At 51.2% G+C, this 25192-nt stretch overlaps 1 protein-coding gene across 3 annotated transcripts in view; it reads left to right on the top strand.

Annotated features, from left to right (window-relative positions):
- Positions 1-250: 250 nt before the first annotated feature.
- Positions 251-25192, top strand: part of DVL3 (dishevelled segment polarity protein 3) — a 32321-nt gene continuing 7379 nt past the window's right edge. Inside the window, exons 1-2 of one of the 3 annotated variants that reach the window (XM_032697958.1) lie at positions 251-465; positions 21955-22024. In XM_032697958.1, the coding sequence (XP_032553849.1) occupies positions 299-465; positions 21955-22024 (237 nt within the window). In that variant the 5' untranslated portion in view covers positions 251-298. Of the gene's footprint in view, positions 466-21954; positions 22025-22346; positions 22436-25192 lie in introns of those variants that run through there. The other 2 variants (XM_032697959.1, XM_032697960.1) reach the window with 2 other exon arrangements.

Raw genomic sequence — 25192 nt, 5'->3', positions numbered from 1 at the left:
CGGTGCCGGTCCCTTTCCATCGCGGTCCCGGTGCCGGCCCGCGCGGCCCCGCGGGGCGCCGGTTCCGGTTCCGGCGGGGCCGGGGCGGCGGGCGGGGCGGGGCCGGCGGGCCGAGCCTGCGCCGTGCGGGCGGGCGGCGCTGGGACCCGCAGAACAAGGGGCGCGGGGGGCCCGGGCGTGCGGAGGCCGCAGCTGGGCCGGGGCGCGGGCAGGGGCCGGGCCGGGGCCAGGGGTCCGCGCCGGGGCGGAGGAGGCGGCGGAGGCGCGGGCGGGGGCCTGGCGGCCGGGCAGGGGCGCCATGGCGGCGGCCGAGACGAAGATCATTTACCACCTGGACGAGCAGGAGACGCCGTACCTGGTGAAGCTGCCGATCCCGGCCGAGCGCGTCACCCTCGGCGACTTCAAGGGCCTCCTCAACCGCCCCAACTACAAGTTCTACTTCAAGTCCATGGACGACGACTTTGGGTGAGCGCGGGCCCGGTCTCCGGTCCCCCGGGGCCACGCGTGGAGCCCGGGCCCCGTGGGCCTCCCCAGGGGGCCGCGGGGGGACACCCGCCCCTCTCGGGGCTGGGGCCGGGGCCAGCTCCCCCCTCCGGGACGGCGGGACCGGGTCCCCCGGGGTAGGGAGGTGCCCTGAGGGACTGGCGGTCCGAGTGGTGCCCGGCGTGGGGAGGGGGACCCGCATCCATCCCCCATCCCCACTGCCTTGCCTTGGAGCGGGTGGGGATGGTGTCCCCCTTGGGTTCGATCTGCGGGGGACACACCCTCCGTGCGCCCCCCGTACCTCGCCTGGGAGAAGCTGGTGGTGATACCCCCCCGTGCACGTTCTCTGGGGCTGGTGGTCCCTGAGTGCTGCCTCCGGGTACAGCCCTCCATCTTCACTGCCCTCATCAGCTCTGGGGAAGTTGCCCCCTGGTAATTCCCCTGTGAGGCAGCTGGGGTATCCCCCTTCTCTGGGGCTGCAGAGACACCTTGGAGGAGACCACTACCCCTCATCTGAGGGTTGCCCCCTCCACGTCCTCAGGATGTTTGGCCAACACCTTGACCGAGAGGGCATCTCCCATCTTGGGAGTGGCTAAGAGTGGTGTCCCCCCCTTGTGTCCTCCTCGGGATTGTTATTCCCCACCTAAAGGGCCTGGGCATCTCCCACTGTGCCTGCCTGGGGAGGGTGCCCCTTGTTCCCTCTGCCAGAGGGGCGTGGGGGCAGTCTTGCCTCCATCAGCCCTCCCCAGGAAGTGGATTTGGGGACAGTTTTGTTCTCCTACCATCCATTTTGGGGAGGGACATCCATTTTGGCAGCTTTGTCCTCTGCATCTCATCTCTGGGAAGAATAGGTAGAGTGGATGAACCTTCTCCTCTCCTGCCTCCGTGGAGAAGGAGAGCTCTCCATGTGCTGCCCATCTCTGAGCCGGGGTGTGTACAAGACCCACTGTGCCCACATATATGTCGCATTCTCAAGATGAGATGTCCTGGGCTAGATCTCTGGGATGGATCTGGATGGAAGAGGGGTGCAACCTGCCTCACATCCCATCTCCTTCAGGGCAGCTCTCTTCCAACACTGGTATTTTCATTACTTCTTCTGTGATACCCTTTGGTTCCTCCCATCATGGGTGGCTGTTTGGAGGTGAGGAGATACGTTCTGTCCCTTGTTTGGATGTTGTACTGACTGATCTTCTGGGGAGCCCCTGCTCTCTCCTATCTGTGTAAAGCTGGTGACTGTTCTGGAGAACAATTGCCACATGAAGCCAGCTCTCTGTAAGACCCTTTGTCTCCCTTTTGTCCAGAGTCTTCATACATCTGACTCTCCTCTAGCCTTTTTCAGGACTGTTTCCATCTTAAAAATGTAGCTTCTCTTGTCTTCCACAATGTGTGACCCTTTACCATTCCTAGCACTTTGGTATTTGAAGGAGTTGCATGATCCTCCTTCCTCTGAATTTTTTTCTCCCCTCTAAAGATTTAGTGTTTACAGTAGGTCTTGTGTATGGAGCTGGGACTACAAAATGTTTTCAGTTTTATAGTCTTCCCCATGTCTTCTCCCTGCACCAAATACCTCCCTAGGCTGTGATTTTGGCTCGTACCCCACATTGAACAGGGCTGGGCCTGTTTGGGGCTTGGATGAGATCGGTGTGGCTGCCTCAGCAGGGGGTGCTCTCCCCTCCTCAGCCAAATTATCCCAGTGCCCAGGTTCCCGTTAGTTTGAGAGGTGCCAACTTTCAGATGAGGCTTGAAATTTGGAGTCACTCTTTTGACCACAGTCTGGGACTCTTTGCCTCCCTAAATTCCTCCTGACCCACTGGAGAGCTTTAATCCTCAGAAGCTTCCCCATTCTCTCCTGGCAAATAGAAGTCTCCAGCCCTCATTTTCCATAAATTTTCTCAGCAGTGTCAGTTGTCTGTGGATCGTTTCCTGTCCCTCAGCTGTTGAGTAGCATTGGGTGCTATGAAACAGCTGCCTCTCCCCATCTTGGAGGAGACCATGTTCATTGGTGGGAGAAGCGAATTCTCCATGCATGCTGTTTGTAAACAAATGCTTTGGGATCCTTTGAAATGTTGTTCTTGAAGTGAATTCAAACTTGTCTTGAATGAAACATTGCCATGTGGGTGGGAGAGTGTCTGCGTAACTATAAACAAAGTTTAGTAATACATAGCAGCGTCTCACATTGGGAAGAGGGGTCTGGTGGCAGCAAAGTTCTGTGCTGTGCTTTTTCGTCATCTTCTGTTTCTTTAAGGCTCCACAAGAGGAGGCAGATGGTAGATTAACAAAACTCAATGATAAAACAGCATAGGGAGTTCGTGTGGATGATAGCAGGGAAAGGGGAAAATCACTCAGGAAGACACAGTGAGTTTACTTGTTGGAAATGCATGGGATGAGATTTTTGTTGGGACCGGTTCAGCTGATTTGTTTCGGAAGAGTGAACCTCTCTGGAAGGGAAGGTGCAGCTAAGAGGGGTTGGGGGCTGCGTGTGGGCAATCCGTTCCTTGGAGAAGTCCTGTGCGATGAGTTGTGCAGTTGGAGCAGCACGTGCAAGGCCTGGTGAAAGCCTCTCATGGTGTCGCCGTGGATGCTTCATCAGGAAAGCTGTCTCTGCTCCTTTCCAGAGAACTGAAGAATGTGCTGGTGGTTGGCTGGAGCATGGTGGGAACAACCAGAGCAGTCCAGCTGCAGCCTTGTCTCTGAGAAGCCCTGAAGCCCCAGGCACCACTCAAAATAGAATCATAGAATCATTTTGGTTTGCAAAGATCTTTAAGATCATTGAGTCTAACCAAAAAATTTCATGATCCCCGGTAATTGATGTCTATGAGAAAGCAAGCCATGGGTCTGCAGGGACAGAAGGGCAGGAGGCACCTCAGTTGCTTGACTGTAAATGCATGGGCAATTAGTGAAAACCAGGAGGTTAACAATGGCTGCATTCAGAAGCTGTATGACAGGGAAGAGTGTTGAACTCTCACATGTATGTTCCTCTCAGCCCCATCCCTCAGGATGCCCTATGCCTGGCTTGTGCTGGCAGATTCTGGCCTGGACTGGTATCTGTCAGCTGGGCAGTGTCCAGAAGTAGAACCCAGGGCAAAGCCCCTTCATGAGAGTTGAGGTGGATGACCTTAGGGCAGCTGATCAATGAGGAGGATGCCTGCAGATCCCATGGCTCTTCTTTTCATCAGTAATTGAACCTTTCGCAGGATCCGTGTGGCATAAAACTAAGTTCTCCTCTCATCTATTATTGGGAATGGAGGCATCTCATCTTCCAGGGCCAGCTGGAGCAAGACATGGTCCAGTGTTTACCTCACCTTTGTTTCCCAATCTGAATCTGTTTCTCCTTCTTCCTTCTTTTTCCAGGCTGTGGATCTTCAGCTTGGCATTCACTTCAGCTCATCCCCAAGGCAATATTACAGCCACAGTCTTGGTGTGTGAGATTTTTCATTATTTTGTTTATCTTGTTAATATTTGTTTGCTCTGAGAATCAGGCGGTGATGGAGCAACTTCAGTGTTTACATCTCCTTGAAAATGTGAACTGAGGCTCCCTTGGATGGCTCTGAAGTTATCAGTTAGTGCAGGGCTTCAAATTAAGAAGACCCCAGAGTGGTGTCCCCTCGGGGGGGGAACAAGGAGAAGTAAGAAGATTCCATGCGCCTGGTCCTGGGGAGAGGAATTGTGAGCAGCAGGAAGGCTGCAGTGTTTCATTACCTGGTTTATCCAGCGTGCAGTGGGCTACAGCTGCACATAGCAGGGTGCAGATATTTGTGCCCTTCTTGGGCTTTGTGTTTTGCTAATCCCAGAACTGGAGGCATGTGGAGGAGATCAGCCAATGGATGGAGCAAGTGTGGCAGTGCAGAGATGTGGTGCACTCTTCTTGGACCTGAGATGCTTTGTGTGGATGTGTCTTACCATGAAGTGTGGAACTACCCTTGGCCTGCTAGCCTTGTTCTCATTAGAGAAGGAAGGTTTTTTCCTACATCTTCAGTCTTTTTATGAAATATTTTACAGGTAAGAGGTATGTGCTGGTCATCAGGAGAGCACCTTAGATCAGTGCAGTGCTGTCACCACTTGTGAGATCCATGTTCTCCATCAAACCACCTGCAGGTTTCTCATGGGGTTTAGAACAGACTTTTTAATTTCTGTCTTTTTTTTTTTCTAATCTCTAAGATGGAGTTTCCAACTGTGCCTTGTCTTGTCCGATTGAGACTGGGAGCTTCTTGCGTAAACACTTGTCTGGATCTTACCATGACAAAGCCCTCAGTTCCATAGAGGTGCTTCAAGAACAGGACTTCAATTCTTCTGGGCACCTCTGCAGTTGGGAAGGGAATAACCATGCTGATGGACTGTGGTAGTTTGTAGTTTGCTGGGACATGGGCTTCAGTCATGTGTAAAGTGTTATCTCCTGCTCAAGTCCATCATGAGAAATACACCTGCCTCTGGGCAGCATGGACCTTCTCACCAGCCAGATAGTGTGCATGTTCACCCCAGCTGAACTACAGGTTTGGCTCTTCATTTGTCCAGGTGGCTGGTACAACTGTGAAGATATTCATAAATCAGTTGAAATGTGCTTTCTTTTGACTTATTTTGTTGCTCATTTTCTGTCAGTGGAAAGGTGTTCCTACAGGGGCACACTGAAGTTTAAACTTTTCAAAGCAGTTTCAGTTAAATGGGTGCAGTTTCTGTGTCCAGGTAAATCCTTAGCACCTGGTCTGAAGTTCCATCTCATCTTTCCTTAAACTCTGGAATGCCTGAAAGTTTGAATTTCTGCGTGTGGAGAAAGCACCTGGGTGATCATTTTGCTTATCTATACTAGGCCACCTCCTGTCTTCTAGGCCAGAGAGCAGGATGTTGTCCTGCAAGGGGACCATCCTTCCCTCCCCATCCTACTGGTTCTGCATTGCTGGGAGGACACCAGTGATCCAAGGTACAGTAGTGGGGTGGTGCTGCTCCTCCTTCCACTGCTGGTTTCTCTCTTGCAGGTCTCGATTCCAATTTTAACTTCAGAGCTGTGGTGAGTGATTCCTTGGCCTCAGCTGTGAAGTGAAAATTGGTATCCAACTAATCACTAACCCAGTATCTTATCCAGACCTGCTTAATTATCACCTGCTCTCCAAAGCCTGGTATGAGGCAGTGATTAGGGCAACGCTCTGAAGGCAGAACAAAGCGGGCGCTGCTGGAATTCCCAGTGCAGGGGTCAGATGCCATTGGTATTCGGCGACCTCATCCCCTGCACATGTGCATGGGGAAGCGCTTTGACGCTCACTGAAAGCCCGAGTGATTTATTTTTATTGCAAGGTCTTTTTGAAATTGATGCCAGTGGTGACTGTCCTTCTGGCTGGAAGTGTTGGGAGCTGGGGAAGGGATCCTAGGTTTAATAAGCAGTGTCAGTCCCTAAGCAATGGTAAGCGCTGGCGTGGTGCCCCTGCCTTTCCTGCCAGCTCTTTGAGTGTGAGTTGGGGGAGTTGTTTTATTTTGATTTTTGGAAACTTTTTTTTAAAATTTACTTTTAATTTTAAATTGGAAACTTTTGCTGTCTGCAGAAGACCTTTGCTTGTCCCTGGTGGGGACTGCTTCCATGTCAGCATGGTTTGCATGCTGGGAGAGATTGGCAAGAGGTCTGAGAGTGAAAGGGCCTATAAAACTCCCTTATATGCTTATGTCTTTTGTAGTGGTCTGAGAGACAGCATCAGCCCTGCTGAAAGGTGGCCACTTTTCTCCAGCTTGTGGTCAGTCCCTGTCCTTCTGTGTGGAGGGCAGCATTTTCCATGTGACAGGCCACAGCACTCCATCTGTTGTGCTCCCTGCTCCAGAGGAAGCATGTTTCCCTGCCTGCTCCTGTGAGGTGTGCTGCCCTGGTTAGCAAGGGTCCACCAGCACTTATTTCAGATATTTTACATGTAGGTGACTGCAGCCTGTCCTCTCCTGGGCTGCTGAGGATTTGGCAGGGAGCTGCTAACCACTGTCTGTGCTTGTGGTGGGGAGTTCCTGTAATGCTGCCTGTGCTGGGGGTGGCCCTTGGACACTGAAGCTGATCCTCGCTGGAGCTGCTACTGGAGGCTGTTCCAAAGTATTGTGGCAGTGGTGGTGGTGGCCACAGCAGCACCAGGGCTGAGGTGCAGATGGAGAGGGCTAGTTGACAGTATTCCCTGCTTCCCTGGGTTGTATTGTCTGTGCCTGGCAGTGGGTGTCCTGCTGTTCAGACCCAGCTAGTACTGACTCTGTAGGTGTCCGGCTTTCTCAGTTGTGGTTGGAGCTGTGCTCCAAAGGCCACAGTGGATGGCAGTCATAGCCTGGTTTCTTTGCCCAGGGGTGGCATTTGGAAAGCCAAGTTAGCCAAATCAGGCTGCAGACCAATTTCCCTAAGGCTTTGTCTGTACTATGCAAACAATGAAGCTTTACAACAGCTATTTGAACTTGTTTGCAGCCAGAGCTGGTCAGAATTTTTTTTTGACTGAATGTGTTTTCTCCCAAAATATGGTGTTATGTTGAAGCCAGCATTTTCTTGGAGAGGTATTGTTTTCAGTTATGTTTTTGATGGGAATGTTTCTTAATTTTAAGCGTCTTTTGTCATCTTGGGAAAAAAAAGAAAGAAAGGTCAAAAAACCTTTGCTCAACCATGAGAATGCAGCTGTTTTGATGCAGTTCAGTGTTTTGAAATCATCTGGAGGACTCTGGGCCTCCAAATTCCAGCACAGAGCAAAAGCCTACCTCGATGTCTCAGAAATTGCTGCGAAGTAAATCAGTGCACCCTGACTGTGGTGCAGGGATGGAGACATGGTCCATGAGCCCAAGGCTGATCTGCTTGGAGCTCTGAGCCTTCAGTAAGTCCCTCTTCTTTCTCCAGCATGCTCCTGACCTCCTCCTCCTATGATTTCCCCACTTGGTCTCCCAGCAGGCAGAGATTTCTGGGTCTGAACTCTTGAAGGTGGAGGCAGCCAACCACTACCATGCGTTCGGGGATGCTCAGGGAAGAAGGGTGCTGCGAGTATAGGCAAAGAAAATCTGGTTTCCCCCACAGCTTTTCTGCTGCAGATATGGGTTTGGTTTTGATCCTCTCTCAGTGTGGGCATCAGGCCCTCCACCTAGACTTGATGCTGTGTAGGTAGAGGTGTAGGGAGCATAGTTGAAATTCCTCAAGTCCTTTTTGAGCTCAAAGTACTTAATAGTGGTGGGAAGGCTCTTGCATATCTGCATGGCAGTTGCTGAACTGTTCTGAGCTGAGGATATCTGCTGTAATGAATTGCTACTCCTCCACCCTTGACTGCATCCAAACAGATAGAACAATATTGTGGTTTAGGACATTTGATCTGTGTGAAAGCCCATGAAGGGGAGCTGGGCTTGCAGAACACAGCAGAGACTGTGCCTGCAGGAAATTGCCTTCATGTCGCACCAGCTTTGCATCGTGCTGCACATCTGATGATGCAGCAGCCCGGGCTGTGTGTTTTTGGTGTTTCCTATTGATTTCCTCCTCTCTCCATCCCTTGTTTGTTATTCAGAGCCTGCCCTTCTGACCTGTGCTGGATGGATGGTTGTTTTCCAGAAGGGGGATGTGGCACCACGTGGCTGTGTTACTGTTTGTCCCGCTGGTGTTGGCTTGTTAGGCAGCAGCTGGCAAGTTAAATAAAACTTAATCCTGCTGGTGGCTGCTGTTGGAAATTTTTGGACCAAATCCTTTTGTGAAGGCTTTTTGGAAGGCGTTGAAATAAGGTACAAATCTGGGAATTAGTCTAATCTCTGTGACTTTGTCTGCTTTGTCCGTGTGCTTATCTGTATAATGCCATGGTGGCCTTAGGAGAGTGTGTGAGCTCTTGGGCTGTGAATATCACTGTCTCCAAGGACTGCATTAGCTTGCGGAGCTGAAGCATTAGTATCTCCCTGAGCCCCTGAAGCTCTTGGTTTCACTTGTTTCCATCCGCTGTGTTGTTACTGTTGTAGCGCTAATATTAAATCTATCCAGGAATGAGCTGGAACTCTCTGGAGGTTTTGGCAGGCAGAGATGGCTGGTGCTGACCTTCCTGTCCCGTGTAATCCTGTATCGAGGTGGAGGGTTGGGACTGCTGTTGTTGTTGTATCAGTTATTTATTAAAGGCGACATGCCAGAGGCGTTGTTTTTCCAGGCACAGCTAGCCACGGAAGGCAGCAGAAGCAGCATTTGGGTACCCTGCTCCACTAAATCCTTTGTGTTGGTTATCCCTTCACTGGGGCATCTGTCTGTGTGTCTTGTTGGCTAAAATTCGCTATTGTGTGAGAGCTGGAGGAAAAGAAGACAGTGAGTGGTGACTGAATTGCTGCACTGGGAGTCTGTCCTTCTCGTCCTGGCTGAAGACGGGAGCTGAAGTGGGAAAGGCTTCCTCTCATGACTTGGAGCAGAGATCTGTTTCTGGGAGAGCTAGCACTGGCTGCTGTGTGGGAAGGTCTTTCTTCTGCTGTTTTTTGACCTGCCCCTAGGGTTTGGAGAGGAATTTATTTGCTACGTGGCCCCTCTGATCGCTGGCAGCTGTCTCTGTGATAGGCTGGGAATCCAGGGTCTAGGTAACAGAGTTTATGGAATTTTTCTTGTTTTCTGATGGCTGGCAGCTCCTGCCATATACAGGCTGGTTCTGGGGACACCGAGGGTCTGCCAGAGGGGTCTGTGTTTTGGGAACTCTGGCTCTGCATGGATTATCATAGTGGGGAAGCTGGTGCTAGCACTTCAGCCTGCCCATTTCTGGGCTTCAGCTCTTTCCCTCAACATGGCTCTGGCCTCCTCATGGTCCTTTTGTGTCTCATCGTCTGTGAGCAAATAGGTTGTCTGTCCCCTGTACGTTGCACTGTGCTGTTCTGCCATTGTTGACAGCCAGAGCAGTATCAGCAGTGTGTGACAACCCTGGCTTGGTGGCCTGACACCATCAGCAGGGCAGGGAGAAGGGCTGCAGTGCCGATGGCTGTTGCCTGGTTGGCCTCAGGGCACAGCAGCTTCTTAAACTGAAGCTTTTTCCAGAAGCCGTGATGGATATGCAAACTCCATACTTGTGTTTGCATATGGCTAACCAGCTGTCCCAGTTCATTCAGCCCTGCCTGGCTCAACCAGTATGTTAGTGCCATTCACACAGAGACTTGCCTGTGGGCCTAGCTGGGGCTGTGCTATACTGGAAGTCCATATAGGGCCTTAATGCATGAAGTCTTGCCATTACATTGTGTTAATTTGAATTTTTCTTGCTGGCTTTTGTGGCTGTGAGAAGGGTGGATTTTCATGGATCTGGCTGCAGACCTGAGTCCATTATGGGGGACTTCCCTTTGACCCAGAGCTGGTAAATGCACCTTTAGGTGCTGAAGGGGCTCCTGTGAGATGGATTTTTCTTTCAGAGTAAAAGTTTTTGGTTTAGCTGTGGCCAAATGGTTAGTTTGGGAAACGTCTTAGGATTATTCCTTGTCTAGGCATCCTGGAAGTGGCAGGGGATTTTGAGGATGTCAATATCTTCTTCAGTTTAGGGTAAGCTGTGGGTTTCCTTGGGGCAGTTCTGGCTTAATGCAGAGGTGTGTAACATCTCTACAGGATGTGCAGGTTGAGTCCGATGCGTTAGAGCTGGATCAGACTCGTGCAGCATGTGCTGCTGAATCCCCTGTGCAGAAACCCAGGAGGCCACTGCAGCAGCCTTCTTGAATGTGCAGATGTTGCCAGTGTGAGACACCACTTTAAAAATCTGTGTTTAAGTGGTGCCTTCAGGATGTTACTTTTGGTACAGTTGGTATCTGTGCTCTGGTAGGAAACTGTATGGCACTCATGCTTTCCCATGTAGAGAGGTGTGTAGATTTGAGGTGGGGACTGTGTCTGGCCATGTTGTCTGTAGGGACCAGGTGAGCTCCTGGGTGGTCAACACATGGTGCTGGCACTAAGTGTTCATAGTGACTTTACATATGACTAAAGGAGAGATGCTTCATGAGAATTTCATGTCAGTATCGCAGATAACTAGGAAGCTCAAAATCAGGGTGGTCTTGTAACTTGGCTTACCAGCGGATCCACAGATGTGGGAAATGTCCCTATTGCAGTAATAATGTGTGATGAGCCTTTCTGGGCTGCCCATGGGAACAGTTAATGTGTACAATGACCAGTTCAACACGGTTACTAAGCTCATGGGGTATTTACAGACTGCAGACAGGTTGTGCTGCCTTCCACTGTAGGCCTCTATCCTTGAAGGACCTGGGAGTTGGCTGCTGTGGCTTTGAGACCTTCCACAAGAAGAACATTTCATGTTGTGTGTGATGGTAACTTCTGAAGGTCACTGACTGTTACTGTGCAGTTGTCAGAGACAGCAGGTGGAAGGTTTTGAATGGTATGTGACAGGGTCAGGCCCGGGAGTTCACAATGTCAAAGAAAAGCAGCAGCTTTGAGTTGGACCTGGTGCTGCAGTGATCCAAAGCACTATCCTCTTCTAAGTTGTGGGGAAACTTACCCTCTTGTTGAAAAGGATGCTGATTCCTGGTGTAGAGGTGAATTCTGCCTGATAGCATCTGGTCTGAAGTCTGTACATGGCACCTCACACAGACTTTAAATTTACAGTAATTGATTGGGTCCTACTTTATGGCTCCCATCTGCTTTCTGAACCTCCAGTGGAGTAAGTTACATGGCAGCACATGCTTGGTTTGGTTAGGACTGGAGCATCCCTCTTGTCTCTTCCAGCAGTTGAGCAGTATTTGCTTGTTTGCTGGGTTGCTGGCTGGAGGGCAAGCCTGGCTGGCCTGGTAAAGGCTGCTTGGTAGGACATTACTCATTGTATTCGAGAGTTTGGCCCTGTGTCTTGAACGGAGTTTGGTGAATATGACTGGTGTTAGTGAAATCAATGAAGTATATAAAAGGCTACTAAAATGTGCTCTATTTGCTGTCTCTGTACAGGGAATTTTTTGTACCATCCCCTACATGACACCATCAAAATCAGGTGAGGAAGAAAAAGAACATGTGTCCCTGTCCTAGTGATGGTCAGAAATGATTCCTCTGAGCGTTCAGACCCCTCATATTCCCTGCTGCCTCCTGCATTTTAGAACCAGAGGGATGCAGTACTGCTTTTTGCCCATTCTTCAGAATGCTGCAATGACTTGGGATCAGGAACAGAGTTCTTTCTTTGCCATCATGCAGCTGTTGTGACTCTGAAAGGCTCTTCTTTGCGTGAGTCCTTCTCATTGTCTTTGGCAAATGTTTTGTGGTAAAACTTAGTTGTGAGATTTATTAACTCCCTGTTGGTTTTATAGGGGTTCTCTGTATGTCTTACAGATCCAGTTAGCAGAGATGTTGCTGATGGCAGCTGAACTGGATGCGCAGAGTAGGTGCAGTCATCTACAGCTTGTCATGCTTCAAGGCCCCTTCCCACAGGCTAGGAGGTTAAGCTGATTTCCGTGGGAGACTCTTGCAAAACTGTTTGTGCAAGGAGAGAGTAATGTGAGCTGGTCATTGTCTTGAGGGCAGGACACACGTGGAGGCTGCTTTGTCATCTCCTCGTGGAGATCTGTTATTAAATACAAATTAATTGTTAACATGGAGGGGGGAGATGAACCTTGTTTCTCATTCCTACAGTCATCTGCCTTGGTTTGTGCAGTCCCAGGCCTGCTCTGGAGGTGTCTGGCTGGCAGAAAGGTGCTCCCAGAGCAGAGGGCTGGTGCTGGGCGGGGCTGCGGTGCTGGCAGCCCAGGACAAGGGGGTGCTGGCGAGCAGCCTGCTCTGTGGCAGCTGCCTGATTCCCCAGGTGTGGAAGTCCAAGCTTTCAGACTTTGTTTCCCACCATCCCCCTCTTCCCGTTTTCCCCTCTTCTCCTCTCCTTGCTCTCCCGCTGAGTTGATGCTTTTCCAGGAATGAGCTGTACTGCTGGCCCAGCACATTCCACAGCAGCAGCGCTTTCTTGGCAGGAGCCTCGCTTGCTGTTAAGAAAAAGCAGGACTGACTTGGTGTCCCTCAGCTGAGGGCCAGAAAAGGAAGGCCTGGTCCTGCATTCCTCATGGTGCACGCAGAGCCTTCAGGGACACCATAGCGCTCTCCCTAGACTGTTGTGTATGTGCAAACTTCACACTGTCCCCCCAGCAGCCCCTGGAGCCCTTTACAGCTCCTCACTATCATCTTAACCAGCATGAAGTCCCTGAACGTTGCAAGGGAAGCTGTTGCTTTTCTAGCCAGCCTAGAAAGGGGTGTGTGACTTCTCACTTGTTGAGAGTTGCAAAGCATTCCCTTTGGAACCTGAACACCTCATCCACAAGCTCCTTGATATGTTAGTGTTGTGTCTTTTGGTTGTGTTACCAGCAGTAGCCAGATAAACCCTTTGCCCACCTCTACAATTTTTCCACCTCTCTCCCTTTCTCTCTCTCAACAGGAGCTGCCATGTTGCAGCTCTGCCTTGTGGGCTCTTCCTGCTATCTGTGTCCAGATGGAGCTAAGTGTCATAGCAGATCAAGCCTCCTTCCTCCAGTGTGCTTGCTATCTCACAACAGTAGTGTGAACCACAGCAACCACATCAGGATTTTACCCTGTCTCTGGCTGGGGCCTCTTTGGGCCTGTTGCCTCTCTCACCTTGAATAAAAGCCCAGCTTTTGGTCACTGTTATTATATCTGTGGAATTGTCTCCATTCCATTAAGGTCATTTCTGCAGATGTTTAACCTCAAATGTTTCTTTCTCACAGTGAGTCCCTGCACTTGTCTTGTATCCTTGTGTTGGGCTATGCAAGCTCTTAGAGTTATTGAGGAGCTGAAATTGAGCTACCAGGGTGAAGAGCCTGACCAGGCTTCTGCTGGAAGTTCCCGTTTGTCCTGATTTCCAATTCAAAGAGACTGAAAGTGTCACTGAACCTTGGGGGGGGGCCCTCGACAATGCTGCCTTTGATGTCTGTAAATGTCCTTTTGGAGGTTGGAAGCATTGCTTGGGCAGGGCAGGATTAATTAGCGTGGAGGTGCCTCCTGCAGTCCTGTGCAGCTTCCTCCTGCCGGTGGAGGACAGGCCTGTTGGGCTTGTTTGCAGAGCAAGGCTGCAGCCTGATGGTCACTCCGAGATCAAGGTGGGAGGGGCTGCCAGGGCTCTGGGCTCACTGGGAAAATCAGTCTGTAGCTTTGCTTTGATAAGTGCTGCTCCTTGGCAGGCCTCTGAGGCTGAGTGGCTCCTTCCTAAATGCCAGTCTTTGGACTAGGTGAACAGGAGGTCTGTCCTCTGTCATCTCCCACCCAGTGACACTGGTAGGACTGAGCACAGGTCCAGCTGGAGCCAAGCATCGCCTGGGCTGGGGGGCTCTGGTTGTCCTGGTCAGTGTCCAGTGGAGTGATTGCAAATGTGTTGATGAGGGGTTCTCAGGGAAAACAGTTGGCATCTTGGATGTCTGTTCAGTCTTGGATGTCTGTTCAGCCTCTGCCTGGCTGACCATGGAGAGAAAGCACAGTAAGCTGTGGGGCAGCAGAGGTGAGCGTGGTTGAGGGCATGGCAGGCCCATGGCAGGAGAATTGGAACTAGATGATCTTTAAGGTCCCTTCCAACCCAAACCATTCTCTGAAAATAAACGAGGCTACTCTTATGCTCATGAGCGTGATGTGCCCACTCTTGAGGAGAGTAGTTAGTAGCTTGAAATGGGATGACCTATTCCCCAAGGAGTACTTGTGATGCTCCCTTGATTTGTTAGGAGAGCAGGGGTGGTCTTTCCTGCTTGAATGCAGAGCTATGTTACTGTTGTGGTAGCAGGACAGCTGCTAACAGCTGGTTTGTGCTTCTTGATTCTTAAGCACACCAGGTAAAGACTGTGCTGCAAGGGAGCTCATCTTCACAGGGGTTGCAGGGACAGACAAGAGGACAGCAGCTCCTCTGGGGAGGAGGCTCTGACAGAGCTAAACCATCTACAAATCCACGTTTCCCTATTTACCTGTGCTACAGCATAGAGGAGCAGTGGGGAATACCCTGTCTGGGGGCTTGGGAGGCAAATTAAATGGGAGAGTGACAGTCTGTTTATGCTCAGAGAGCCCTTTTCACCCCAGTGCACTGTGCAATTTGTACTCCTCCTCCTCGCACAGAAGGTATAAATACAGTGAGGAGGACCCCAAGAATGCCCTGGCTTATGGAGACAGACAGCTCAAATACTCTAATCCTGTTTGGTGCATGCTGTTTGCCTGCAAAGCCCAAGGTCTCGCCAATACATGTGTTGTCACCGGTGTGTGTATGCTTTGATTGGGCCTGTAGCCCCTGGGGGAATTGTATCCCCATGGGAAGCACACGTATCATGTCTGGGCTTAATCTAACAGGCGAGTATTTCCCATGTGAAATCCCAGCTCTCTCGGAGAATTGCCCTGTCCAGTTTTCTCTTCTGGTGAAATGGCTGCAGAGCTCATCTCTGTGGCCCCAGCATTTGATCTTGTGGGAGAGGTGAGAATTTTGCTCTAGAGACAGGAGATGCTCACATTTGGGTGGTAACACAAAAAGGTGCTTCCTTTTGCTATGCAGCATTATTAATCTGTACAATCATTTGGAAGCAAAACATCCCTGCCCTAAGGGGTGTGTACTACAGGTCTTGAAAATGAGATCACATTTTTGGTGGGTAAATCCCTGAAGCTTGTGCTATTGGGTAGAAATGTCTCCTGAGTGTTTTTTGTTTGGTTGGGATTTTTTTCTTCTTTTGCAGGTTGTAGGAGATGGGGGCTTTTAAGATCAGAGGAGTGACCAACCTAATCTGTGCACTTTTGGGAGGTTGTTGTAGAGGAATAAGTTTATAATTGAATTTCTGGGCTTTGCATTGTTGGAAAAAATGGTGCTGTTTTGTAAAGGTCTTTCCTCTTAATAATTGAACTGAACAAAGAAGATCATCTTACTCTTTCATCTACTCTACTAGCTTTGGATCTTTTCTGTGTTACATTGTCACTGCTCAATTGTCTTCTCAATCTTTGCACGTTCCCTAGGAACAGGCTGCTTTTCATCTTGGCCATCAAGCTGTCCAACATAAGCTTGAGGGGTCCCCTTCCCTCACCTACCTTCTTTGTATTGACATGCACACCACCCCCCACCTCCCCCCCCCCCTTGCCAGATAGAGTGTTTTTATTTGGTACCACGTCTGTGATTGCTTCTCTCTGAGTATCCTCCTTGCTGCAAGCCCTTGGATAGGTAATCTGGGGGACAGGACTGCCAAAGACAAGCAGCAATCACTGCTGAGCTCCAGCCTGCATCCAAATCTGGGGTTCAAATCCTGCAGGAGCCTCTTAGATTTCTTCTTTTGCTGAGCTTGTGTTACTCCATCCAAGTTCTTTGCAGGGACCTTGCTGTGGCTGGTGGGTCCCGCTCAGGAGAGACCAGAGCTGGCTGAAGCTAGAAACTCCCTTGTATCCACATCCTCAGCCGGGCTGGAGGCCACCGAGGGGAAACGGGGAGGCTGGGAGCACAGCAGCTGCGCTGGTAATGTCTGCGCAGCCGGGGTCTGACACAGCGCAGCCGTCTCCGTGGCTTGGGGTTTATGGCCTCCTTTCTCTCCTGTGCATGCTCTCGTTCCCACCTTCCCTTCATTCCTAGGACATGAGTCTGTGATATAAAATACCCTCTAATTTCCTGAGCCGGGCTGGAACTCCCCGGAGAAGGCAGCGTCTGCCCGCCTGTCCCTCACCCGCCTCTGCATCCGTGTTCCCCGCTGCCAGCTGCTCCCGCCGGCAGCAGCGGGAGGGAAGCTGGGAGCATGGCATCTTCCCAGGCCGTGGGAAGAGGGTCTGCCGGCTCCTACAGAGAAGCTGGTGGGAGGGTAGGGATGGAGCCAGGGTTGGAGCTGGGTTTCCTTCACTTCCCTCCTTGTTGCTGGGTCTGTCCCTTCCCCTCCCCCAGCTGCATGGGAGCAGATGTGCTGCTTGTGTCAGCCCTGGCAGCCCCCTCCACACACCCAAGCTGGTCTCCTGCGCAGCCAGAGCCTTGTCCCCTCCTCCTCCTTCTTCTCCTCCCCCTGGCTTGGCCCCGTGTCGCTGGGGATGGCAGTGGAACCATCCGCCCACTCGGCCTGCCTCCCCTGTAACCCTCCCTCCTTCGTCCCTCCTGCAGGTCTCTTTGTTGGAAAACTCAAGGCAGATGAGTGCCGGGGAGTGCTGGGCCTGCAGGCCAGGCACTGAGCCTGCAGCTTGGCCTTGGCATGTCTGCTGGCCCCGGAGATGGGACCAGGGTCACAGGGGGATTATCTGGGCAGAGTAGCAGCACTGAGGGGCCTGGACCTACGTTCACCTGGGCAAGACTCAGGTTGCCTCCACCTAGAAGGGTGTTTTGCTGGTCACCATTCTCAGCCATGCTGTGCCCAGCCCCCAGCAGGCACACTGGGGACCTTCAAAACCGGATGGTAAACTCAAAGCAGTCCCTCTAAAATCAGCCTTGGGCAGATGTTTTCCCTGGGCTCTGATGGCTTCAGCCAAAAGGAAAGGCTTGTAGAGAACAGAGAGAGCGTGAATTCCTTCTGGGTCTGCTCTTTCAGGATTCCTGGGCTCAGACCCCATCAGCTGAGGGCTCTTCTCAGCACATTCACAGAATGGTTTTCCCTGCCAGCACATCCGCTGGACACTTTCATCTCCTGGCTGCCTCCCCGTGCAAGCGCAGAGCAAAAACGTGGCACTGCTCACAGCTCCCCCAGAGGCTGCTCGCTCGGTGGCTTCTGACTTGTGAACCTGCGGTCGAGTCCATGTGTCCGTGTGAGAAGTGTGACTGGAAGGGTGGTGAGAGGTGGGAGGAGGAAGGCTGCAGCTCCGGCTGAGGCTGGAGAGGAATGCAGGACACGAATAGCTGGGATGGTGCAAGGGGTGACAGACGTGAGCAGTGCTGCAGAGATATTCCTGCTCGGCATGTGCCTGACTCCAGCACTATCAGTTTTTGCTCTGTAGAGTCTAAATATATAATCCATCATGCTCTGGCATCTGGGTGATAAATAGTGATAAATAATGTAGTGGCTGGGGAAGGAGGGAGAAAACGCTCCAGGGTGGAGCTGACCCCTGGGATGTCTGGGGCAGCCACGGGGTAATAAGAGTGAGGAGGGACCAGCTCTCAGGACAGAGGGAGCTTGTTCTCTATCAAGCATTGCAGCTGAGGGTGAGTGGGCGGGTCTTGGGGTTGGTTTCCTCTGTCCCTGCTGAAAGTGGAATAGTTCATTTGTGCTGAGCAGTTGGTCACCTTGACCCAGTGAATATATCACCCTGTCCCTTCATCCACAGGCAGGGCTCTGTGTCCCTGAGCAGTCATCATGCAGCACTGAAAATTGGCTCTGCCTGAAGTTCTCTCTAGGAATTGGACACGGTCCAGGCTGCTGGCGACAGTATGAATGGATGCTAGTGCAGCCAGGGCAGGGTGCGTGTGTGTGTGCACTTGGAAATGAGGAGACGACAACTTGCCTGCCTTGGAAAGGGCTTACGTGGGGACCAAAGGGGATGGGTCCTGGGGGGACACTGCCTGTGTTTGACACTCATCCTGGGCTGCAGGGGTTTTGGGCAGAGGCTGGCACAGAACATGCTGAAGAAGCATTAAGCCAGCAGGATTTTAATCCATCCTCACTGCTCCTTTCCTGCTTTTCCTGCTCCTCCATCTGTGCAAGAAGAATTAACGCATGTCCTGGGAGTGGATTAGATTGCTCAAACCGTGACCTCCTCATCTGTGCCTTCTGGGGACGGGTAGCCTTTGTCCGGTCCCTTTTCTGTCTCTCCAGTTTGGGCAGGGATCGTGAGTGCCAGTTGCCAGCAAAGGCCTGGCGATGTGCTGCCTCTCACCCCGTGGGACAGCCCTTTGCCGAGCATGCGTGACACTGGCGCAACCAGTGGGGCTGGCAGGGTGGAGCGAGCCTGCTCCCCGGGTTTGGGGCTTCCAGCACTGTTCATTTGCCTTTTGCTGATGCCTTGTGAGTGTTGGCAAGCCTTGCCGTCCTGTGTTCAGTGGCAGCTCGGGCAGCTGTTGGCACACCAGGGAGAGCAGCCAGGAGCCCAGAGTACCTGTTTCTCTGAGCCCCAGCGTGCTGCGACTTGATGGCAGTCTGGGGCAATGGGCCACAGCTCCACGTCCCACGCTGGCATCCTCTTCGATTCTCTGTGAGTTGGGGATTGGCTTGGGGACCCTTCGGAGCTGTTGATGGGATGCCACCTATGAGTATTGCTAATTACTTATAGTCTACTTCTTTTTAATACATAATTTCCCTTGGTTTCAATAACAAAGTAACTTTGTTCTTTTTCTGTTAGATTCTTCCCCACCCCCCTAAAAAATTTATTTACTATTTAGTTACTGCATTTTTTTTAAGCACAATATGTGTCAAGCTGCCTTAGATATAGCCTGGAAACAGAACTTAGTATCACAAATGACTTGTAATGTGTCTTTGTATTAAATAAGAGTGCTTAAAATGTCATTGAGAAGAAAAGAAAATGAGCTTGATAAAATCTATTTTGCCACTGGATTCAATTTATCAAAGATGATATTAATTAATTCTGGTGAATTTACATGTTGTTTTGATTGCAGATTCACTGTGGAAGAAGTATTTAGGTGTCCTGTGATATTTAAAATAAAAAGAAGAAATTTACTCTCCAAAGAAAACTAATTTTTTTTTATTTTATTTTTTTTTGCTGTTGGGAGAAAAAGTTATCAGTGCTCCCTCAACTATGAAGTCTGATAATGTAGCTGTTTGTGTAATGCAAGAACATGACATTGTGGCACAACTATAAAGCTCAAAGTGATGTTGAAATATTATGTATGTAATTAAAAAGCAACAGTAACATTTGGGAGCCAGCATGTTTAATGTATTTCACTTTCATCTATTAGAAATCTCTGGCATAGGTTGTGATTCTTTCAGATCATTATAAAGAGGTTTAAATTATGTATTTCTTTAGAAATAAGTGAACTGGTGGAAATGTGTCTGCTGGAAATACAGTACAGCAGAAAAGTCTAGGAGGTTGCTGGAGTGTGCGGAAGAACTTCCTGACACAGTGGGTGAGGGAACCAACTAGGGAAGGCACACACTGGACCTGTGGGTGATGGGGTGGCTGGAGGCTGTCTTGTGCACAGTGATCACAAAATGATAAGAGTTTTTGATTCTCACAGAAATAAGGAGGCGGGGTCAGCAGAACTGCTGCCTTGGACTTGCGGAGGGCAGACTTTGGCCTGGTTAGGGAGCTGGCTGACAGAGTCCCCTGAGAGGCAATCTTAAAGGGCAAAGGAGCCCAGGGAAGGCTGGACATTCTTCAAGAAGAAAATTTTAAAGGTGCAGGAGCAGGACCTCCCCCTGTGCTGAAAGACAAGCTAGTGGGGAAGAAGAGTGGCCTGGCTGAACAGGGAGCTCTGACTTGAACTCAGGGGGAAAAAAAAGAATATATCACCTTTGGAAAAAGGTGGAGGCAACTCAGGAGGGCTACAAGGATATTGTGAGGTTATGCAGGGAGAAATCTAGAAGGGTCAAAGCCCAGCTAGAACTTAATCTGGCTACTGCTGTAAAAGGCAATACATATGTGTTTACAAATAACATCAGCACCAAAAGAAGGGCTAAGGATAATCTCCATCCTTAATTGAATGCGGGGGGGGAAAACAGTGACAAAGGATAAGGAAAAGGTGGAGGTACTTAATACCTTCTTTTCCTCAGTCTTTAACAGACGAGACCAAATGTTCTCAGGGTACTCAACCCCCTGAGCTGGGAGACAGGGATAAGGAGCAGAATTAAGCCCCCCATAATCCAAGAGGAAATGGTTGGCAACCTGCTACACCACTTAGACACATGCAAGTCCATGGAGTCAGATGGGATCCACCCAGTGGTACTGAGGGAGCTGGTGGAAGTACTCACCAAGTCGCTTTCAGTCCTTTACCTGGAGTCCTGGTCAACCAGGGAGATCCAGTTGACTGGAAGTGAGCAAATGTGACACCCATTTACAAGAATGGCCAGAAGGAGAATCCAGGGAACTACAGGCCTGTCAGCCTGACCTCACTGCCAGGGAAGGTCATGGAGCAGATCAGCTTGAGTACCATCACATGGCAAGTACAGGACAGCCAGACAATCAGACTCAGCCAGTATGGGTTTAGGAAAGGCAGGTCCTGCTTGACCAACCTGATTTTCTATGACAAGGTAGCATGGTTAATGGATGAAGGAAAGATTGTGGATGTTTTCTACCTGGACTTTAGTAAAGCCTTTGACACTGTTTCCCATAGCATTCTCTGGGAGAACCCGGCTGCTCAGGCCTTGAACAAGTGCACTGTTCCCTGGGTAAAAAACTCTGGATGGCCGGGGCCAGAGAGTGCTGGGGAATGGAGCTACATCCAGCTGTCAGCTGGTCACAGGTGTGTTCACCAAAGCTCAGTACTGGAACCAGTTCTGTTTAATATCTTTATCAGTTATCTTGACAAGGGGATCGAGGGCACCCTCAGTTCTCAGATGACTAAATTGGGTGGGAATGTTGATGTGGTGGATGGTAGGAATGCTCTGCAGAGAGATCTGGACAGGCTGGATCGGCGGCCAGTTGTATGAGGTTCAGCAAAGCCAAGTTCCTGCTCCTACACTTGGGTCACAACAACCTCACACTGCTCTACAGGCTGGAGGAAGAGTGACTGGAAAGCTGCCTGGTGGGAAGGAACTTGGAGGTGCTGGTTGATAGTGGCTGAACATGAGCCAGTGTGTGCCCAGGTGGCCAAGGCGGCCAATGGCATCCTGGCTTGTGTGTCCGGCAATAGTGTGTCTGGCCAGCAGGACCCGGGAAAGTGATTGTCCCCTTATACTCCACACTGATGAGGTCGCACCTCTAACCCTGTGTTCAGTTTTGAGCCCCTCACTACAATACACTACAGATGAGTGGCTGGAGTGAGTCCAGAAAAGGACAGTGAAGCTGGTGACAGGTCTGAAGCACAAGTCTAATGAGGAGCAGCTGAGGGGGCTCAGCCTGGAGAAAAGGAGGCTCGGTGGGACCTTATTCCTCTCTACAACTACCTGAAAGGAGATGGTAGCCAGGTGGGGATCAGCCTCTTTTCCCAGGTAACAAGCGACAGGACAAGAGGAAATGGCTTGATGTTGTGCCAGGGGAGATTTAGATTGATATTAGGAAACGTTTCTTCACCGAAAGCGTTGTCAGGCATTCGAACAAGTTGCCCAGGGAAGTGGTGGAGTCACCGTCCCTGAAGTTATTTAAAAGATGTGTAGATGTGGCACTTGGGGACATGGTTTAGTGGTGAGCTTCGTAGTGCTGGGGTAATGATTGGACTGGATGATCTTCAAGGTCTTTTCCAACCTAAATGATTCCATGGTATGCACCTGAATTTTGGTTTTACTGATTAAATTGAGGGATGAAACAGCTGGATGCACACAGAGAGCCTGTTCTGCCCTAGGGTTCTTTCCAGCTTGCCAGTCATGGCTGTGCACATAGGAACCTGTGACCTGGCAGTGGGCAGGAGTTGCTGATCCTCTTCTGCTCCATTCCCAAGCCTGGGCTGCCTGTTGTTGGGTGCAGATACCTGCCTGGGTAAGTCTCATTTTCCTCTGAAATCCTGGACCAGCTCTGACTGCCTCCTCTCCCCTCTGCAGGGTGGTGAAAGAAGAGATCTCGGATGACAATGCCAAGCTTCCCTGCTTCAACGGCCGGGTGGTGTCGTGGGTAAGCAAGCCCCTTGCTATGGTATCTCTCTGCCTGTATCTGCCCTCTGAAAACCACCATTTGGATGTGTAGTGCCGAGTAAGGCACAGGGACTGCTCCATACTGTCGGTGTGCTGACTGCTAACACAGCTGATGAGCTGGATTCTCACACTCCAGTCCTTCAGCTGCAGAGGGGCCTCTGGTGCTGGGTCCCCTGTGCTGGGGAAGATGTGAGATGCCTCTGTTGGAGAGCTCACGATAACTGATGCCTGGCAGAGGTCGTGGTCATGGCCTGTCCACAGCATAACCCGTCTGCCCCTATGGCAGGGTCAGCTTTCCAAGGAAAGTCCCGCTCCAGCGACTGGTGCAAAGGGCTTAAGTGACTTTAGTGCTGGTGAAGCGGACTGGATTTGACTGCCCTGAAGACTAAAGGTACTGCCTGGGCAGCTGCAGGACGAGCTTTTCCCTCTGTACCGTGCCATGCACATGCTCTGTCCCCTGCCTGCATGCGTCCCTCGGCCCCTAGGGGACCCTCTGTTAGTGGGGGGAGAGGACATTCAGTCTCCACAGCCCATCATCTCGTTTTTCCTCTGCTGAGCTGCAATTTGTGCTGGTGGGGATGTGTGGATCTACACCAAGAGCAGAGCCAAGACCCAAGTACCTTCTTCCAGAGGCCTCCAAATAGCCCCTCAGCAAATCAGGCTAGGTCAGACCTAATTCTGCTTCTATCCCTGCCCCAAACAGCGAGGCCTCAGCTGGGGGGCTGTGAGGAGGGGGTGACAGGGGCAGTCAGGTGCCCACTGCTAGCCTGGCTGCTTCTGGATTCCAGGCAGAGTAGTGCAGGGTGGGCTCCTGCCTGTGCCTTGCACCAGGAGGAAAGGATGTGCTGGGCTCCCACACAAAGAGCCGAGGCCCGATGCCGGCTGTCCTCCCTCTAGCGGTTATCCAGGCCCTTCGGAAAACAGCCTGTGTCCGGCTCTTGGCCACCATCCATCCCTCTGCATTCATCCCGCTGCTGCTGCATCTGCACCGAGATGTCTCCCCACCCCACCCTTTCCAGCTGCCTTTTGCTTTTACCTGCCCTATGGGGAGTCCCACAGTCTCTGAACCCTTTGCATTGCTCTTTTTTTACCTGGTGTGCTTTTCCTTGTCCTCCATGCATCCATGCAGCTGCTGGCTTTCCTTGTAAGGTCTCTGTGGTTGCTCAGTGTGACTGACATGGATCTGGTGTGGGTCTGTCTGGTGTGACCACCATGCTGCTGCTCTGCTGGGCTGGATCCTTGCAGGGTACTTGTGCCCAGACTGGCTCTTGTGCACAAAGGGGTGATGGCAGTCCCAGAGACCTTTATGCACAGCTGATGATCCCTTTTTCTATTTCTGCTGAGAGTCTCCTTGTCCATGGGTGGTTTGGGGCCTGGGGGCAGCACTTGCTTTGCTGCTTCTGACAGACAGGCTGAGATGAGGCTATTTTAGGAACTCAGTACTAATTTTAGTGACCAGGAAAGATGGGGGCTTGAATCCAAGTGAGTATTTCCTGACAGTATAAGAGGGAGGAAAAGTGCAGGGTGGTGATCAAAACCTTCCCTGGAGGAAATCCCAGCCTTGGGAGCGTTAGAGGAAGACATCGTCAGTCCTCCCCCAGCTTGGGAACACCCCCTCTACTCTCCTTACTTCTGTTTGACAGATGCCTGTGGCTAGTTCCCTCTGTCCAGATCTATTTGCCTGATCTTGCATTGAGATTGTCAAGCATAAGGTGTTATATGACTTTTCCCTAGGCAATGCTGGCCACTGCCAATATATCTTCTCCCATATGCTCCCGGGCAGTGGCTGCCAGAGCAGGGATGTGGCCCTTAGGGAGTGGGATGTGTCCTGGGAAGACACCTCACTGGGAAGGTGCCAGGAGCAAAGCCAGGCATGTGCCTGGGGCTTGCTGGAGGGAGGGTGCTGAGCCAGTGTGAGACAAGAGCTGGTTAGACAATTGTGAGATCAGGAGCCATTGGGCTTGTCCTGGGGCTTGTGTGACGGGCTCTGCAGCTTTTGACACCCCAGGCTGCACTCTGCTCTGTCTGCTGCCCTGGCTGCGGCTTTTTCAGGGCTGCTTTGTCTTCCTTGTCCCTGTCTCGGTTCCCAGTGCCTGTCTGGCAGTAGACCTCTCTCCCCCTGCCCTAATGATTATCTGTGGATTATCTTATCAACCTCTTATCAGGGTTTCCCCAGTTCTTGAAGGTGGGCAGGGCACAGCTCTTTCATCAGTGATGCTGGGAAGCACTGAAGACCTGTGTAAATGGGCTGTGCCTCCTGCACCCAAGTTGGCATCTGCTCTTGGCTCCATGCAGATGTGGTTCCCTCTCCAGCAAGCAGCAGCGCTGCCTCTGCATTGACACTGGGCATTATGGTTTGGGCAGCAGCTGTCAGCTCCTTTCCAGCCCATATTTCATGATCCTTCTGTCCTGACCCACAGTGGGGCATCCTTCACCTTAGGTCTTTTCTGGGCCCTGTCACCTCTGCTCTGGGAGTTCCTGAATGCATCTTTTAAGGAAGAGGCTTTTTATTGTCCTCTTGGCCAGCCCTATTACGATTAGTCCCATTCATTACAACTTGAAAGGGGGGGAATGCAAACCTGGATAGGGAGTAATACTGGGAAATTGCTCGTTTGGGCTATCCTCAGTTTCATCCCACTGGCAAGCCTGTGGAAGCTCCACTTCATTCCCTGAGCCCTGAAATTGGTGGTTTATTACAGAGGCATGTGGGTGTGCCTGGGCTGCCCCACAAGCATGGCTCGTATAGAGTTCCTGGGGTTTGACCCTTTCTTGAATTTCTGCACTGGGGAAACTGTCGAGCCCCCCAGAGGTTGGCTGAAGATTGTGCCCAAGCCAATAAGCTGGGCAAAGTTTGTATGGAAGTCAGAAAAAGATCCTGTTTCAGGAATCTATTTCAAAGCCAGCCTCAGCCCTGAGCTCTGTTATCTGCAGCATCTGAGGGCTGGGGAGGTGAAGGTCCTGCTGGTCCCACAGCTTGAAGGCAGGGGTGTAGAGGCTGCTAAAACTGAGGAAAGGAATGACTGGTAGCTGCCTCTTCCAATGTGAGAACAAATGGGGGAATCCACTCCCTGCTACAGGATGTGTGCTAAAGGTTACCTGAGTGTGTGGTGTGGGTGTGCAGGTGATGTCAGAGTGTCCAAGCAGGGCT

The sequence above is a fragment of the Chiroxiphia lanceolata genome, chromosome 10 (assembly GCF_009829145.1).
Source record: "Chiroxiphia lanceolata isolate bChiLan1 chromosome 10, bChiLan1.pri, whole genome shotgun sequence".
NCBI lineage: Eukaryota > Metazoa > Chordata > Aves > Passeriformes > Pipridae > Chiroxiphia > Chiroxiphia lanceolata.
Note: the sequence above shows the minus strand (reverse complement) of the source record. Positions and strands in the feature narration are given on the sequence as shown.